Here is a 14,745-nt window from a genome sequence, read left to right on the forward strand (position 1 = left end):
ATAGCTGCTTTGTCCGGTTGTACCGTCAAATCCATAGCTTGCAAAAAGGGTCAGACCTAAAGTATTGGCAAGCTGCTTAAATATATATTCTTGCATTTGAATTATACGGCAACTTGTGTGGTCTAGAAGACTTTGCAGCGGAACTTAAGCAAATGACTCGGTTACATTAATATCAAAAGGTCTACATTTTGATTTAGCTTATCTGACTTTGTTGTAAGTAGGAAAAAGTTCACAAGATCGGGAAATGCTGAGCTCGCGAAAGTTTTTGTACTGACTTTTAGTCAATGAATTTTCAAGCAGATATGCTAAAGCTTCATCCTCCGTTAGTTGAACCGAGTCATTTTTCTGAGTAAAAAAATTGTTTCTATCCCCATTGGGGTTACTCGGAGTAAGAAATTAATTTTTTAACACAAGGGCTGTATTTTTCTCATTCGTTTTTTCGGCCGAAACAGCGGCGGCATGTACAAGAAGAGATGTGTTGTGACCCTGATTAACAGCTAAATCGGATGCCAATTTTCTCTTCTGACGGGGACCGGCGTTAGCATATTCAATGGGTGGGCGTCCAACTGGTCTTAATGTTGACGGCTTTGGATTTGAGAACAAGAATGAACTTACTGTTGTAGTTATATTGGACAGAAGCCTTTGTATGCTTTGTCTTTAATCTGGTCATACTTCTGTTACATTTTGCCAAGTTTTTATATATGTAAAGGTGAAAGCTTCTCACTTTGGTATAGATTTCATCCTTTTTCTCCGTGCTTAAGTCGAATTCTTTTGGTTCATTATAAATCCAACTCGAAACGGCAGATGCGCTACGATTGTTTTGTACATAAATATCGAGCAGTTGCTCATAGGCGAACTCAACCACAGCTACAATATGTGGGATTTATACATATCGGTGCAGAATGAAGCAAAAAAGCTTAATAAAAAGTTTATATACACTTTGAACTTTAATGAGAAAGTGGTTGTTCCCCTCCCTGGGATATCGATGGCTGGTCGGCAAGCGGCACAGTACACACGAGAATAAAGGCAGGACATGACATCATTTTAGTCAAATCATTTTATTCAAATTTTTTTTATTAAAATAGGTTTATTTTCTATGAAAAATTTGAACTCTCGTCGAAAAATCGGATCGCAGGCCCAATGTGCCGTGGTGAAATAGACAGTGCTTAGTTGTTAAGTAGACTTTTTTCTCGGTTCCAAGTAGATTTACTAGAAATTGTGTTCCTTTAGTTTTAAATCTTTGTAGATCTATGTAATTAAGACGTGCATGAGCCTGTAAGGGTTCTTTGTTCGGACTATACTTGACTTTCAAGGCGAACGGTCGTGTTTTTTTGTGCGCTCCGAATTTTTTATTTGTTTTTGCTAAAGCCACCGGTGGTTTTAAATCAATTCATTAAAATTTCGGCTTTTAAGCCTATATACCTTTAAACTCCGTTCGCTTCGCGAGTGAATCTGTTTTTGACTGTGTTCTATTTCTATAAATAAATATTAATTTTTCTTGTGCTTCTTGTTTTTTTGATCTGTGTCTTGCATTTCTCCCTATCCGCAGTGTTGTTTTTGTTTGTTGTTAGTGCAAGCTAACAGCGCTGTGTTTCTCCCGCTTTCGCTCTCTCTCAAAACCTAAAGTTCCATGCGTGCAGGCTGCGCTCTTGCGGTACTTTTAACTGCTCGCTTGAAAGTTTTTGTTTTGTTTTTCTTCATACAGTGGTAAGAAGTTAATTAATTATGGAACTAAATGTGGTCTGTTGTCATCCAAAATGTTGTCAGGTAATTAAGCCTGATCAACCAATAATGACTTGTTGGCTGTGTGATAAAATAGTGCACACTAAGTGCGCTGGTTTTAACGGCCGAACAAGTGATGACCTAGCTAAGGGTCAAACCTGAAGTACTTGTGTGATACATGTCTTGGGGTTGCGAACGAAATGAAATCGTTCATGCGTCAAACCAAAGGTGGCTTAAAGGGGCTGATCAGCTGTTTTGGCGTGGCTAGAGATAGTTTTCGCCGAGCAGATGATTTCCTCTCAGCGCTGGACTCTCAATTCAATGGCTATAAGCTATTGGATGAGTCTCCAAAGCGCAAAAAAGCCGCTGGTGGAAGGCAGCCGAAAGGGAGCATCCCGCAGCCCCGCGCAGTTGACCAGAAGGTCCCCACTGAGGAGCAGCCGAAAACCGCAACAAATCCTCAAATGTTGCTTAGATCGGCAGCAAAAAAAGATTCGGATCATTCCGATCAATCCTCAGTGGAGAGCGTTCAGACCGGCACCCCTAGCTTATCCGATTCGTCCGCACTGGTCATACAACCAGTGATTCCACTTACCCCAAATTGTTTACCGCCAAAAGGGAACTCTGAGGCCGGTTTACCGGCTCAAGTTGGTGTTGCAGAAATACAAACTGTAGTGCCAAAACCCCTTTCAGTGGTTCCACTTAAGAAACAGATTTTCGTTTCTCGGCTTTCCCCTGATCAATCATCATCTGATGTACTGTCTTATATACAAGGCAAAACAAAGGCCGATAACATTAAAGTGGAAAAATTTAACTTTTCCTACGCTCGGGATATTTCATCTTTCAGGATCACTGTCCCGGAAGAGCTTTTTTTCAACCATATGTTCGGGCAATTTTTGGCCGGATAGTATGGTGGTAAAGGAGTTCGAAGCTAGGATCAAAAATAAAAAAAAAGGCCCGTGGGAATAAAACTTCCTTCGAGTGGCCAGACCACTAAACCTTCATCTACATCTTCCTCTTCCTCAAAAAACTAACATCAAGCCTTCTTCTTTCCTATCAAAATGCAAGGGGCTTGCGTAGCAAGCTAACTAAATTGCATTCTGATAGCTTTTCTTTGCATCCCATATTATTGTGTTTACAGAAACGTGGTTAAAGTCGGAGATTCTTAACTCCGAAGTTTTTCCAGGTATGTAGACAATATACAGGCATGACCGGCCTTCCAAGCGGGGTGGTGGAGTCTTAATTGCGGTTGGGTCCACCCTCACTTCGGAAGAGGTGCTTTTTGATGAGCTCAATAGCATAGAATTTATGCGTGAAGCTGTCGCTTCCCGATAGACGTATTTATATAACTTGCTCCTATATTCCGCCATCCTCTGAAACTTCAGTATATTTTAATCATTTGTCTGTTATACAGTCTGTTTCGGATAAGCTTTCAGATAGGGATCAATTGGTAGTTCTAGGAGATTTTAATATTCCTGGAACTATTTGGTCCCCAGATGAAAAATCAAATGTCCTACTGCCTACAGCACAAAATGACTTTATTGACGGCTTGCTTGACACTTCATTATCGCAAGTCAATCATATACGAAATTGTCTAGGTCGTTTACTGGACGTCTGTTTTGTATCTAATCCTGAAAATGTGTTTCTCTCCAGGGTAGCACCAATTACTCAACCTGAAGATCCGTATCATCCTACTCTTGAGGTGACAATCGACACAGGTACCATAATAAAAGAGCAATCTGTCAAGTCTGCTAAACGAATTTACTGTTTTCGCAAGGCAGACTTTTTGAGGCTAAGAAAATTAATATCTTGCTATAATTGGTCCGATCTTTACACTTGCAATAATATGGCGGATGCCATAAATATATTTTATACTGTAATCAAGACCTTTTTTTATTCTTGTGTTCCGAAATACTATCCGTCTATCTCTAGCAAACCTCCTTGGTTCAATAAAGAGTTGACACACTTAAGAAATGTAAAATCCAGACTTTATAGGAAATTTAAAGATACCGGTTCTCACTCTATCTTTTCAAAATATTTAAAAGCTCGGTCAAATTTTACCGTGCTTAATGCTCAGTATTACAAAAACTATTTAAACCGTTGCAAGGTCCAGTTTGCGCAGGATCCGAAACAGTTTTATAATTTCGTTAATACTAAGCGTAAAACATCTTCTTTCCCTTCCTCGTTATCATTTGAAAATACTACGGCAACATCGGATCAGGCAATAGCCGATTTATTTGCCGAGTTTTTTCAAACAACATATTCACCTCACTTACCTCACTATGATCAACCCTATTCTTATGCTGTATTCAAGTCGAGTTTAGTATTCTGTCCCACGTTAAGCGAGAGCTCCCTACTTTGCGATCTTCAGCGTGTTAAGCCTCTATATTCGCCAGGCCCCGATGAAATTCCTGGCTGTGTGCTTAAATATTGCGCGGAAGCCTTGTGCAAGCCGCTTCTCAAATTGTTTACCCTCTCTTTGGAAACGTCACAGTTTCCCCATATGTAAAGTCTTTTGTCATTCCTCTTCACAAAAAAGGTAACAAATCGGATGCAAATCTCTAAATTGTCTGCCATTCCTAAGCTTTTTGAAAAAGTTATCACCCCTCACTTGCAGCACCTCTGTAGGTCAATAATTTCACCGTGTCAACACGGTTTTATAAAACAAAGATCAACAACCACTAATCTCTTGGAGTTTACTTCATTCGTTATAAGGGGTTTTAAACACAATTTTCAAACAGATGTCATTTACACTGACATTAGTAAAGCATTTGACTCTGTAAATCATTCACTTCTTATAAGGAAACTTGACTTATTAGGTTTCCCAGTTGATCTTCTAGAATGGATCTTAAGTTATCTGAATGGCAGGACACAAAGGGTCCTTTTTAAGAATTCACTTTCTTGTGTTCTCCGAGTCACCTCCGGCGTCCCTCAAGGGAGCCCCCTTGGCCCGCTACTATTTACCTTATTTATTAATGACCTTAATGCTCTTTGGACAGAATAACTCAGGTGGATGACCTTGGTGTTCTTCTGGACCCTAAATTAAAATTTTCCCTCCATATTTCGTCTATGGTGAATAAAGCCAGGAGTGTGCTGGGATTATATAAAAGGTGGTCAAAGGAATTTGACGACCCTTACATAACTAAAAATTTATTTATTTCGCTTGTCCGTCCAATTCTTGAATATGGATCACCGGTCTGGAGTCCCCAATATGGAGTTCATTCGGATCGTATTGAATCGGTCCAAAAAAACGATGCTTGGAACAGTTTTTATGTTTAATCTTATTTGTGGTAAAATTGATAGCCCCGACTTAGTTAGCAGGCTAAACTTTTCTGTTCCAAGTAGATTAACCAGAAATTAGATCCCCCTAATTTTAAATCAATGTAGATCTAACTATGAACTGCATGATCCCTACAGAGTATTGTTTTCTGACTATAATAGACTTTATCCTATTATATCTATTTCTGACTCTCTGCCGCCCTTAAATCGATCTCTTCTGACTTTTTTGGCTCATAATTAGATCTTATTGTCTTCCTCCTCATTTTCCTCGCCCTTTTTCCTATTTTTCTAAGTCGCGACTCTTCTCTCGTGAACCTCGTTTTAATAATCGCGTCAAATTAACGCGAATCGTGCCGTACGATACACGGCGGTCGCCCTTCGGTCGGTTGGGCGGGTAAGTGGGCCGTGGGACTACGCGCGAAAAAAAAAAAAAAAAAAAAAAAAAAAATAGTAGAGTGTTTACTATAGTATCTTCTTCTGACTCTCTACAGCTCCTAAAGCGATTAATACTAACATTTCTGGCTCGAAATTAGGTCTTTAAATTTAAAATTTAACTTTTCTTTCGTGTTTTAATTTTTCGCCTTTTTTTCTTTTAAAAATCGGGTCCAAATTCTCGCGAATCGTGCCGTACGATACACGGCTGTCACCCCTCGTTCGGTTGGTTGCGTGTGGTAGGCCGTGGGACTACGCACGTAAATTTAAAAAAAAAAAAAAAAAAAAAAAACGATCAAGGTCTTAATCTGGAACTTATTCACAGGTTCCACATCATTTTAGAAACTTTAGGGTTAGGTTTTCCTACAAGTTTAGCGGCTTTTGATGAATACACGAAAGAAACCAGTAAATTGTACCTTAAAGAATACTCTTGGTACAACATGCCCGTCTCTGTCCATAAAGTATTATATCATGGAAAAGATGTCATAGCTTCGTGCATTCTCCCAATTGGACAGCTATCGGAAGAAGCGCAAAAGGCAAGGAATATGGACGTTGGAAGATACCAGGAAATGTTTACCCAGAAAACATTAAGAATAGTACCAACACCGATCTTATAAATAGATTGTAAGTATCTTCGGATCTTCCGTGCCAGCTTGTAATAATTTGTTTTTAATAATGCAAGTAGCAGGAGGCAAATAATCAAAAATTATACTCAGTTTTATTCAAAACACACTGTACAAATAAATTAATTAATTTTAATCTAAATGGCGAATTCCATTTTTCTTTTCCCTCTTTTTGAAAACTTTTCTATAACTCTCTCGATGTCAATACTGATTTCGGAATGCGTATGTAGCAACGCTAGACCAGTTAGTCTTCCCTCACCCATAGTTGTACGCAACCATGTTTTCAACCTGCGAAGAGTTGAAAAACTACGTTCTGCCGTGGCATTGCTATCCGGAAGTGTGGCCAAAATCTTGACGAGTATTCTCATAGCTGGAAACATATATTGGTCGCAATCATTTAGGGCTTCCGCTGCTGATTGTGGAATTGATGTTTTCTTGCCAGTCCAGAGTTCTGACCACACTGTGTACTCCCCTTGCAAATTCGCACCGCTTTTTCCCAGAAAACATGTGTAACGTTCACCAAGCGATTCTATAAGCTTTAAAACTTTGTCTTCTTTTTCAAGTGAAACGGTTTTCACAATTCTGGCCGGTAACAGAAAATTCAAATCGAAAACTTCTAAAGTTTCTTTTGGCAGTCTCTCTTGAAGATCATTCACAATGTGATTCAATAATGGCATGAATATTGCCCTACGATAATATTCTTCAACATTAGCCATCGGATTCATCGCACGATGAATTTGTTTTATCGTAAGCCGAGGAGTACTGATGTTAAATCCTAATCTTCCGGCAACGTTCGAGATTTTCGTGAACAATTTTGAAAATTGAGTGTCTGCAGATTCTTGATAATTCTTGAGAATATTCAAAGTATTTTTCATCGCTTCAGAGGCTTGGTTCAAATCAATCGCCCCTATCCCTGCCTAATCGTTCGGTTTTTTATCAGTGCGTTCGTGCTTGTTGAAGAAAAAGGTTGTGTGCGGACGATTTTTTTTTTGGCTATTAACCATTGTTTACGATGTCGTTCTGCAATTTCTGTCGGAAGCACGTGTATGGCGTAAAATTTATAAATACACCAAAATGTATAACGAAGAGGACATTGTGGGAGGTAAACCTTGGCTGCAAACTTGGCGAAAAGTCCAAGCTTTGCGAAACACACTTTAAATCTTCGGACTGGAAGTCGGCACCAGTTAATAGAGATGGTTACAAGAGAAGACGTCTATTAAATGATGCTGTTCCTCAAAAAGAGAGTGAGCCAGAACAAAAAATTTTAAAATTAGGCTTCTCAGAGTCAACCACGCAAACAGAGTAAGTTAAATGTGTTAAAATAAATAAGTATATGCTAAAAAAAAATATTTGAAATTCAGGGACAAAGTTATAGATCGTGCACTATTTTTGGAAAACGTAAAACAGCGGAAAAAGATTCGTCTGATGGAAAAAGAAAAAAGTCATTTACGATGTCAACTTGAGGAGTATAAGGAATTAGACAAATCTCTTGCCAACACTTTTACGGAGAACCAAATTCAAATATTAAAGAATGGAGGAAAGAGGGTCTTATTTTATCCAACAGACATGTCTGCTGCTATGTCTTAGAGTACATAGCAAGCGATGTTATTAAAAAAATGAGACTTTCGAATGAGATTGCCGAAAAGTCATCGTTTGGAGGCCTTATAAAACCGTCCATAAATTTCATGGACAAAATTAAGGAGCTGGAAATTGTATTTTTAAATATTGGTTCTGATTATTTTAGTATTACATAAAAGGTTAAGGATAAACTATTAAAAGCTTCTAAGAATATAAACATAAATTTAGATATTAAAAAATTGTACTTTAAGATTCGCATATATTTTAAAATTAAGCCAAAAAAATCCATACAAAAACATAAACAATGATTACTTTCAAATTCAAAACTATTAAAAATTATATTATAAAAAACTTAAACTCTTTTTAGTGAGGAGTCTGCGTAGTAAGTGCGAGTGAAACGACAAAAGAGCTTTTTGCTTAGCCCTTAGATGGTGCATGGGTCTTAAATTGCTCATTTATAATAATAGGAGTTGAAGTTTTTTATAAATTAATTTTTAATAGTTTTGAGTTTTAAATTAAACGTTGTTTTTATTTTTGGATAGTTATTTCTTTGTTTAGGTTCTTAATTTTAAAATAAATGTCAATATTAAAGTAAGTTTTTTTAATATCTAAATTAATGTTTCATAGTAGCTATTAATAGTTTCTCCTTTACATTTTTTGTTACACTAAAATTATCTGAAACGATATGTTACAAAAAAGTTTGCAGCCAAGGGCAGAACGACATCTTTGCACAAGGGTTAATACTCTAAAAAAATTCGTCCGCACGCGTGCTCATCCTTCAACAAGCACGAACGCACTGACTAAAAAGCCGAACGATTAGGCAGCCGACGAGACTACCTTGTATAACACTGTGCGACAAAAAAATGTTTAAGTTGAATTTTTCTTATTTTTCACTTCTACTAATCAAAATAAGAATACAAGTTTGTGGATTTGTTAATATCAATAGCCAATCAGCTTCTACGCACACTCAAATGTCCCAAAAACGCGTGTTTTTGCATATTTCACAGCCTTATAATCACATATTGGGAAAATATTTTTTCACCGTTAAAAGCGTTAATGCAAGTTCAATATCTATTAATTAAAATATATTAAGCAAATATACCGTTAGGCTTTTATCACAATGCTTTAAAAATTTTTTCTCCCAGCTCTATACTCTGGGCGACTACGTATGGAACTTGTTACGCGAGAATACCTCTGAAAAAGCCAAAAAAATCAGAAAAAAATTTCACTTTAAAAAAAATAATAGTTTATTGAAGTAAAAAAAAAAATAGTATTTTGTGTTAAATATTTTCATAATAATAATTTCATAAAATTTATCATAAAAAAAGAAATCCTATCACTTACATCACATCACATGATTGCCATGGTACAATTCCAAGGCAAATGATTGAAAAAATTTTCCAATGGTGGAAAAGCTTTTTTAAGGGTGTTTGGATACGCTTTTGCGTTCATGTGTGAGAATAAGAATTGGAGTTCACAAGTCCCATAATAAGATATGGCTCCCCAAACCATAACTCCGCCTACTCGACTATGTAAACGCTCCAATTGATGCGTCTCTTTCCTCAGAACATTTTTTTTTTTTTTTTTTTTTTTTGTAAAAATTTGTATTTGGTATTAACGAGTTTACTGTTACCGCTGAGGCAACTTAGTCTAGTTACATATAGGAAAAACAAAAACAAAAAAGATCACATGATCACATATACAAATTAGAAAATATCTTACATTTTACTACATTCATATACATTTATGTTATGACCCTTGAAGGTAAATCGGCTGGGTGGCATCTTTTTAGGCGTCTTCTCGTCGGACTTGGGGACCTTTAGGTTCCTCTCGATGCCCCTATTTCGGATGTACCAAGGGACGCCGGAAATTTTCCTCAACATTTTGGATAGCGCCACTGTTTATGGGGAAGACAACGAATATGCCACCCTTGTAAATAACCAAACGCACGAATAGGTTTTAATTATTTAAGTATTTATTTGGAGCTGCAACTCTTCGTTTTTATGTTTTCGATTATGTGCGAACAATGTATGCGAGATAACTAATTGCTTGAGTGAGGTGAGATAAGCCGAAAGCGCGGCTTCTTTATACCGGCGCTTTGACAATAATAGATAAAATAGATAGACAACATAGATAAGCAAAGAGAGGCTTGAAGAGCGGACTCCAAATATGCAACTGCAGCGGCACACCTATGCGATCCAGATTAGGGACTGGCTGTCTGCTCCGAACATACTCCCCCCGCTGGAAGAGGTACGGTTCCAACTATATGGAAGTCGATGAGCAGAACGGTTTGGAGGCGGCTGCCCGTAGCCGTTCAGACCATAGCTACTCTGACGATGCCGTCCTCGCCGGGTATGACTTCTTGAACGCGTCCAACGCCAATTGCTCTGGCTGAGAAACCCATACTCCTTGGCTAAGTGAACCTGTTGGATGCTCCTTAGAAGAAGTACGGTCCCCGAGTTGATCTCCTCAACGGATAGATGGCCATCTGAAGGTAAAGCTTTGGCTCTGCAATTCGAAATAAAACGAAACATGTATCGAAATGGAAATATAGAAATATCCATGCAAACGGCTCCAATTTGAGTTGCGAAACGATGATTGAGATTAGTTGGGACATGATGCCAAGACATTCCCATCTCCTGAATATTTGCGATTCGGTTGGATATAAAAGCGTTAAACTCCCTCGGAGGTTGCCGAATCCACGCCAACACGATAGACGAGCCAGACCAGCAAAGAAAGACACAATCGAGATCCTTGCGTCGCTCCCGCTGATGCAACATGAATCGCAGCTCGTCGTTCGCATCGTCCTGCATGTCGTAGGCTTGGTGATTCGCCTCGCAATCGCTTCGGGCCCTCATAGCTGCCAGGGCTCCAGCCGCCGCCTTGTTCCTCTGTGTTCCGCTGGGGGTGGGTGGTTGCCTGCCTGGTGGAGGCATCGGTGGTGGAACAGAGACATTGGTCATGGAGTAGACACACGACATGACCTTGCTGTCGGCCAGTGGCTCCTGCAAGTCCTGTTTTACGGGGGCGGTGTTGCGAGAATCATCGATAATCTTGGCATCAGAAGTGGACCTTGGTAAAACGATTTTGTCCAGATATGTAGAATTGCCAGCTGTGGCACCAGCAAATGGCAATTTGCGTTGGGCCGCTAAGCGTCGATTTAGCTTAGCCTCCACATCCATGACGACCTCCGAAAATTCCAGCCTTGTGTCCAGCTCCAGCTCCGCCAAGTCCAGCCTTTCCAGCGATGTCTGGGCAGAATCAAATGCCAAGTTTTGTGCGTCAATCCATTTTAACCGCGCGAGAATATCGGCCTCATCAAATTGATTAATATTGCTGGGCACCAAAAAATCCTTCATCGCGTTGATTTGCCGAAAATAGGATTGCACTTTGGCACGAAAGTATTCTATGTCACTAGGGCCGTTTTGAAGCTGAATCTCGTTCACAAATTTAGGCATTTTATAAATCACGCGAAAAAATAAAAAATAAAAGGTAATTTCTGAACGGATTCACGATGCACGAAACACCCTGTGATTTAAAGCGCGAAAATGTTAAGGCACCAAGCGTCACAAAAAGGTTACGGAACCTATGTACAAGTTGTTGTTGTTCTTGCACAGATTTTGTCCGATTAGCAAAAGCGAAAGAACAGCGCGAAATGTTCAAAATCAAACGCCCGGCTAAATGCACTTTGTATGCGCGTTTGTGTGTTTGTGACCGAATGCCCGCAAACGACGACAAATGACAAAGTTTTTAAGCGAAATTAAAACGAACGAAAACTAAGTTGCAGACTCCGATTTGAACGAATATTACGTGAACGAATATCACGTCGGGGTCACCAAAATGTTTATGGGGAAGACAACGAACATGCCACCCTTGTAAGAAACCAAACGCACGAATAGGTTTAGTTAATTAATTGTATATTTATTTGGAGCTGCAACTCTTCGGTTTGTGTGTTGCGCGAACAATGTATGCGAGATATGTAATAGCTTGAGTGAGGTGGTTGATCTGAGGCGAGATAAGCCGAAAGCGCGGCTTATTTATACCGTCGCTTTGACAATTATAGATAAAATAGATAGATAACATAGATAAGCAAAGAGAGGCTTGAAGAGCGGCTCCTAACTCCCTACACCTATGTGCATCAAATTATGTGCTGGCGTTCTGCTCCGAACAGCCACCCTAATTTTATTTAAATTGGACTTCGCTGCACTGCCATATGTTTGGAAAGCGTATTTCTATATAGGGCAAAAGATCGCCTTGTATATTGCAATCTTATTGCGCAGGGTCAGCTTGTTCTGCGGTGAGAGCAGCCACTCCATTCGCTTAGTCTTCTGCAGGTCAGAATGCTTTACCATTGTGGTGTGTGCTTGGATGTTGAGCGTCCTGTTAAGTATGACACCCAGGTATTTGTGGGACCCTTTGTGCTCCAGTGTAGAGCCCGACATAGTGATCTCACCGCAGGACTAATTCTCGTTGAGAAAGTAACGTTTGCGCACTTACTGCTGTTGACTCCTATGTTCCACTTCTTTGCCCAGTTATCGAAGCTGTGAACATAGGTTTGTAGAGGTTGCCAAGCTGTTTGAATAATTGGGCTTCTCGTCAGCACGGCAGTGTCGTCGGCAAACGTTGCAATAAGAACATCGTTCTCATCAATCCCTGCTATCGCCCTTGCGGTTGGCATATTCCTCAGATCATAAAAATAATAATCATCATAAAAAACTACGCGCTTCCACTCGTTACGCCATGACATATTGACGCGGCAAAAGGTCAACCGAGCTTCTTTTCGCTTAGGGTAAAGCAGTGTTTTTTTTAAGTTTCAAACATTTAAGATGTTTAGCTTTCGAAATAACTCGCCAAACAGTAGTTTTGTTCGCGTCAACACCTGCTTTGACCCTTGTCTTGCGACCTTTCATATTTTTTCCATAGTTTTGTTTGTTTTTTATAAAATTGTATACGACTTTTCTGTTTCTTCCAATTTTTTCCGCTATATTAGCTACAGAAAGGTGACAGTCAATATAGCTTTGTATTTGGGTCTGTTCTTTGTGACTTAGTGACGTTCCACGACCCATAATTGCACAAAATGATTAAACTATGTTTAAAATTCATAAATTAATTGAAAAACGTATATGATCCCCTTTGGGCCGAGTTCTCCCCAATGCCCGCAGTCCGACAACATAAAATCGATTGATCGATGTCTCACAACGCAAGGGGGACAATTTGCCCCGGGCCCCACGTTTATGGGGGCCCCGCGCGATAGGACAATCTCCCAAAATTGAAGGCCCCCGCAGTTTTTTGTGCCGGGCCCCAGACTACTTCTGTGCGCCCCTGAATAATACTCCATCTCCCCCACAGAAATAACTTATTCACTCATCGTTACAAACTGTCCTTTAATAATTCATATAAGTTTATCCATATTTAACATTTTGCTTCTAATTAATTCTATCCAAAATTTTATTGCTCATTAGGCCTCGGAATCAACAATCAACCGCCGGATAAATATATTTAGCGGTCAAAGCGGAGTCTACAACAAAGGAAGGGACACTCACCGACGAAAATGTTCTGCCACCCTTATATCGGCAGAACTCAATTGGTTAATACGGCTGAAATTTTTGGTCACATAATCCTAAGGAGCTCCATGTAAAAAGAAGGGACGCCGAAGGGTGTGGGAGTTTTACACACACTATTCCTTTATTCTAATTAATGCGACCTTTTTTGTTTTAGACAAACCGCCGGTCAAATGAGAATCTTTGGACGAACGCACAATAGACTTAACAATACAAAGTATTTAAATTGTTAAGGACTACACATTTCATTAAATTATTTTTTTTTTTTTAATTTCAGGACTTGCGAATGGGCTTCCCCCACCAGGGAACCGCACCACATGGAATTTGGAGAGGTATGTTGCTGGACTGGCCAACCTCGTGACACGAGGTTTCCCTCGCGAGGGAAATTGGCCACTATCGAAGGCACCCCGACATGGAACGGACTCACCGGAGATCTGGAGTCCGAGAGTGTGGACTGGGTCGTCAATGGTGAGTATTTCTCCAAAAATTATATTTTATATGTTCCTCAAAAAATGTCTTCCTCGAAAAAATACGCGCCTCCTCCAGAAATTAATATATTTTCCAAAGAGGTTGTGGGTTTCCTCCGAAAAGAAATTTTGGTTCCTCAAAAATTTTCGGAGTTTTCAAATATGTGTACTCCTTGCAAAAAAAAATTCAGCAGCGTGTCTCTTCCAAATAAATATTATGTAATTCGGCCTCCTCCAGAAAGATTGTGTTCTTCAAAAAAAAAAATCCCGGGGCCCTTTATTGTGGGACCTCGGTTTCCCTAAACAAAATAAACATTTATATTTCCAAAAGGAAAATTACAAATAAAACTCTAACTCACTTTTTCACAAAAAAAACGCGGGGGCCACGCTTGATGGGAAGTATTTTGATGTAGCTATCGTGCGCTCGTGTACTTTGTATACCCTTTTTAGATTACAGCCGGATGTGTTGGCGTGGTACACCCCCAGACTGCGACCCTGCAGATCCTTTAGCAAATAGGCGTTATTGCCAACGGCTTTGACCACCCTTGCCTTTAGGAATTTTCGGGCGAACTTTGCGTTGAACGCCTTACTAAAGTCGCTTAGGACAAAACTCCTGCGGAACACTTTCTGTCCAGGCTTGGCAATTAGCGTACGAGCTCGCTTGTCATAGCGTTGACAGCTGCTTCTGCACCTTAGCATGGATGACCTGCAACTTGTCCTTGGTCTGCATCCCGGCCATCTCATGGTCACACAGAGACCTAAGTCTCCTGGCTAATTTGTAGCGCCATTGAGGAACATGTGATGGCCGAATACGGTAAAGAACAGAGTAAAGACAGAGTTCCGGGTGGCCACTTCGATCTCGGGCAGGTGCACGTCCCACTCACGATGGTCCTCGTCCAGGTAGCTCCAAATCGCAGCCAACACGTTTCGGTTCACTCTCTCAGCTGCGTTACTCTGGGGTGAGTATACTGGAGTCCGGATGTGGCGAATGCCAAAACCATCCTTCAACTCCTCGAAGGCCTTCGAGGTGAACTGCTTCCCATTGTCCGAATGGATCGTTTCTGGTACTCCGAAATTATAAAA

General features: G+C 39.9%; 1 protein-coding gene across 1 annotated transcript in view; it reads left to right on the forward strand.

Moving 5' to 3' along the window:
- Nucleotides 1–14,172, forward strand: part of LOC108101622 — a 50,424-nt gene extending 36,252 nt beyond the window's left edge. Inside the window, exons 2-6 of the mRNA XM_043209560.1 lie at nt 13,097–13,268; nt 13,353–13,412; nt 13,473–13,663; nt 13,742–13,881; nt 14,113–14,172. Of these exons, the coding sequence (XP_043065495.1) occupies nt 13,186–13,268; nt 13,353–13,412; nt 13,473–13,663; nt 13,742–13,881; nt 14,113–14,172 (534 nt within the window). The 5' untranslated portion in view covers nt 13,097–13,185. The remainder of the gene's footprint in view (nt 1–13,096; nt 13,269–13,352; nt 13,413–13,472; nt 13,664–13,741; nt 13,882–14,112) is intronic.
- The last annotated feature ends 573 nt before the right edge of the window (nt 14,173–14,745 follow it).

Source organism: Drosophila ficusphila, unplaced genomic scaffold (assembly GCF_018152265.1).
Source record: "Drosophila ficusphila isolate 14025-0441.05 unplaced genomic scaffold, ASM1815226v1 contig_197, whole genome shotgun sequence".
Taxonomy (NCBI): Eukaryota; Metazoa; Arthropoda; class Insecta; order Diptera; family Drosophilidae; genus Drosophila; species Drosophila ficusphila.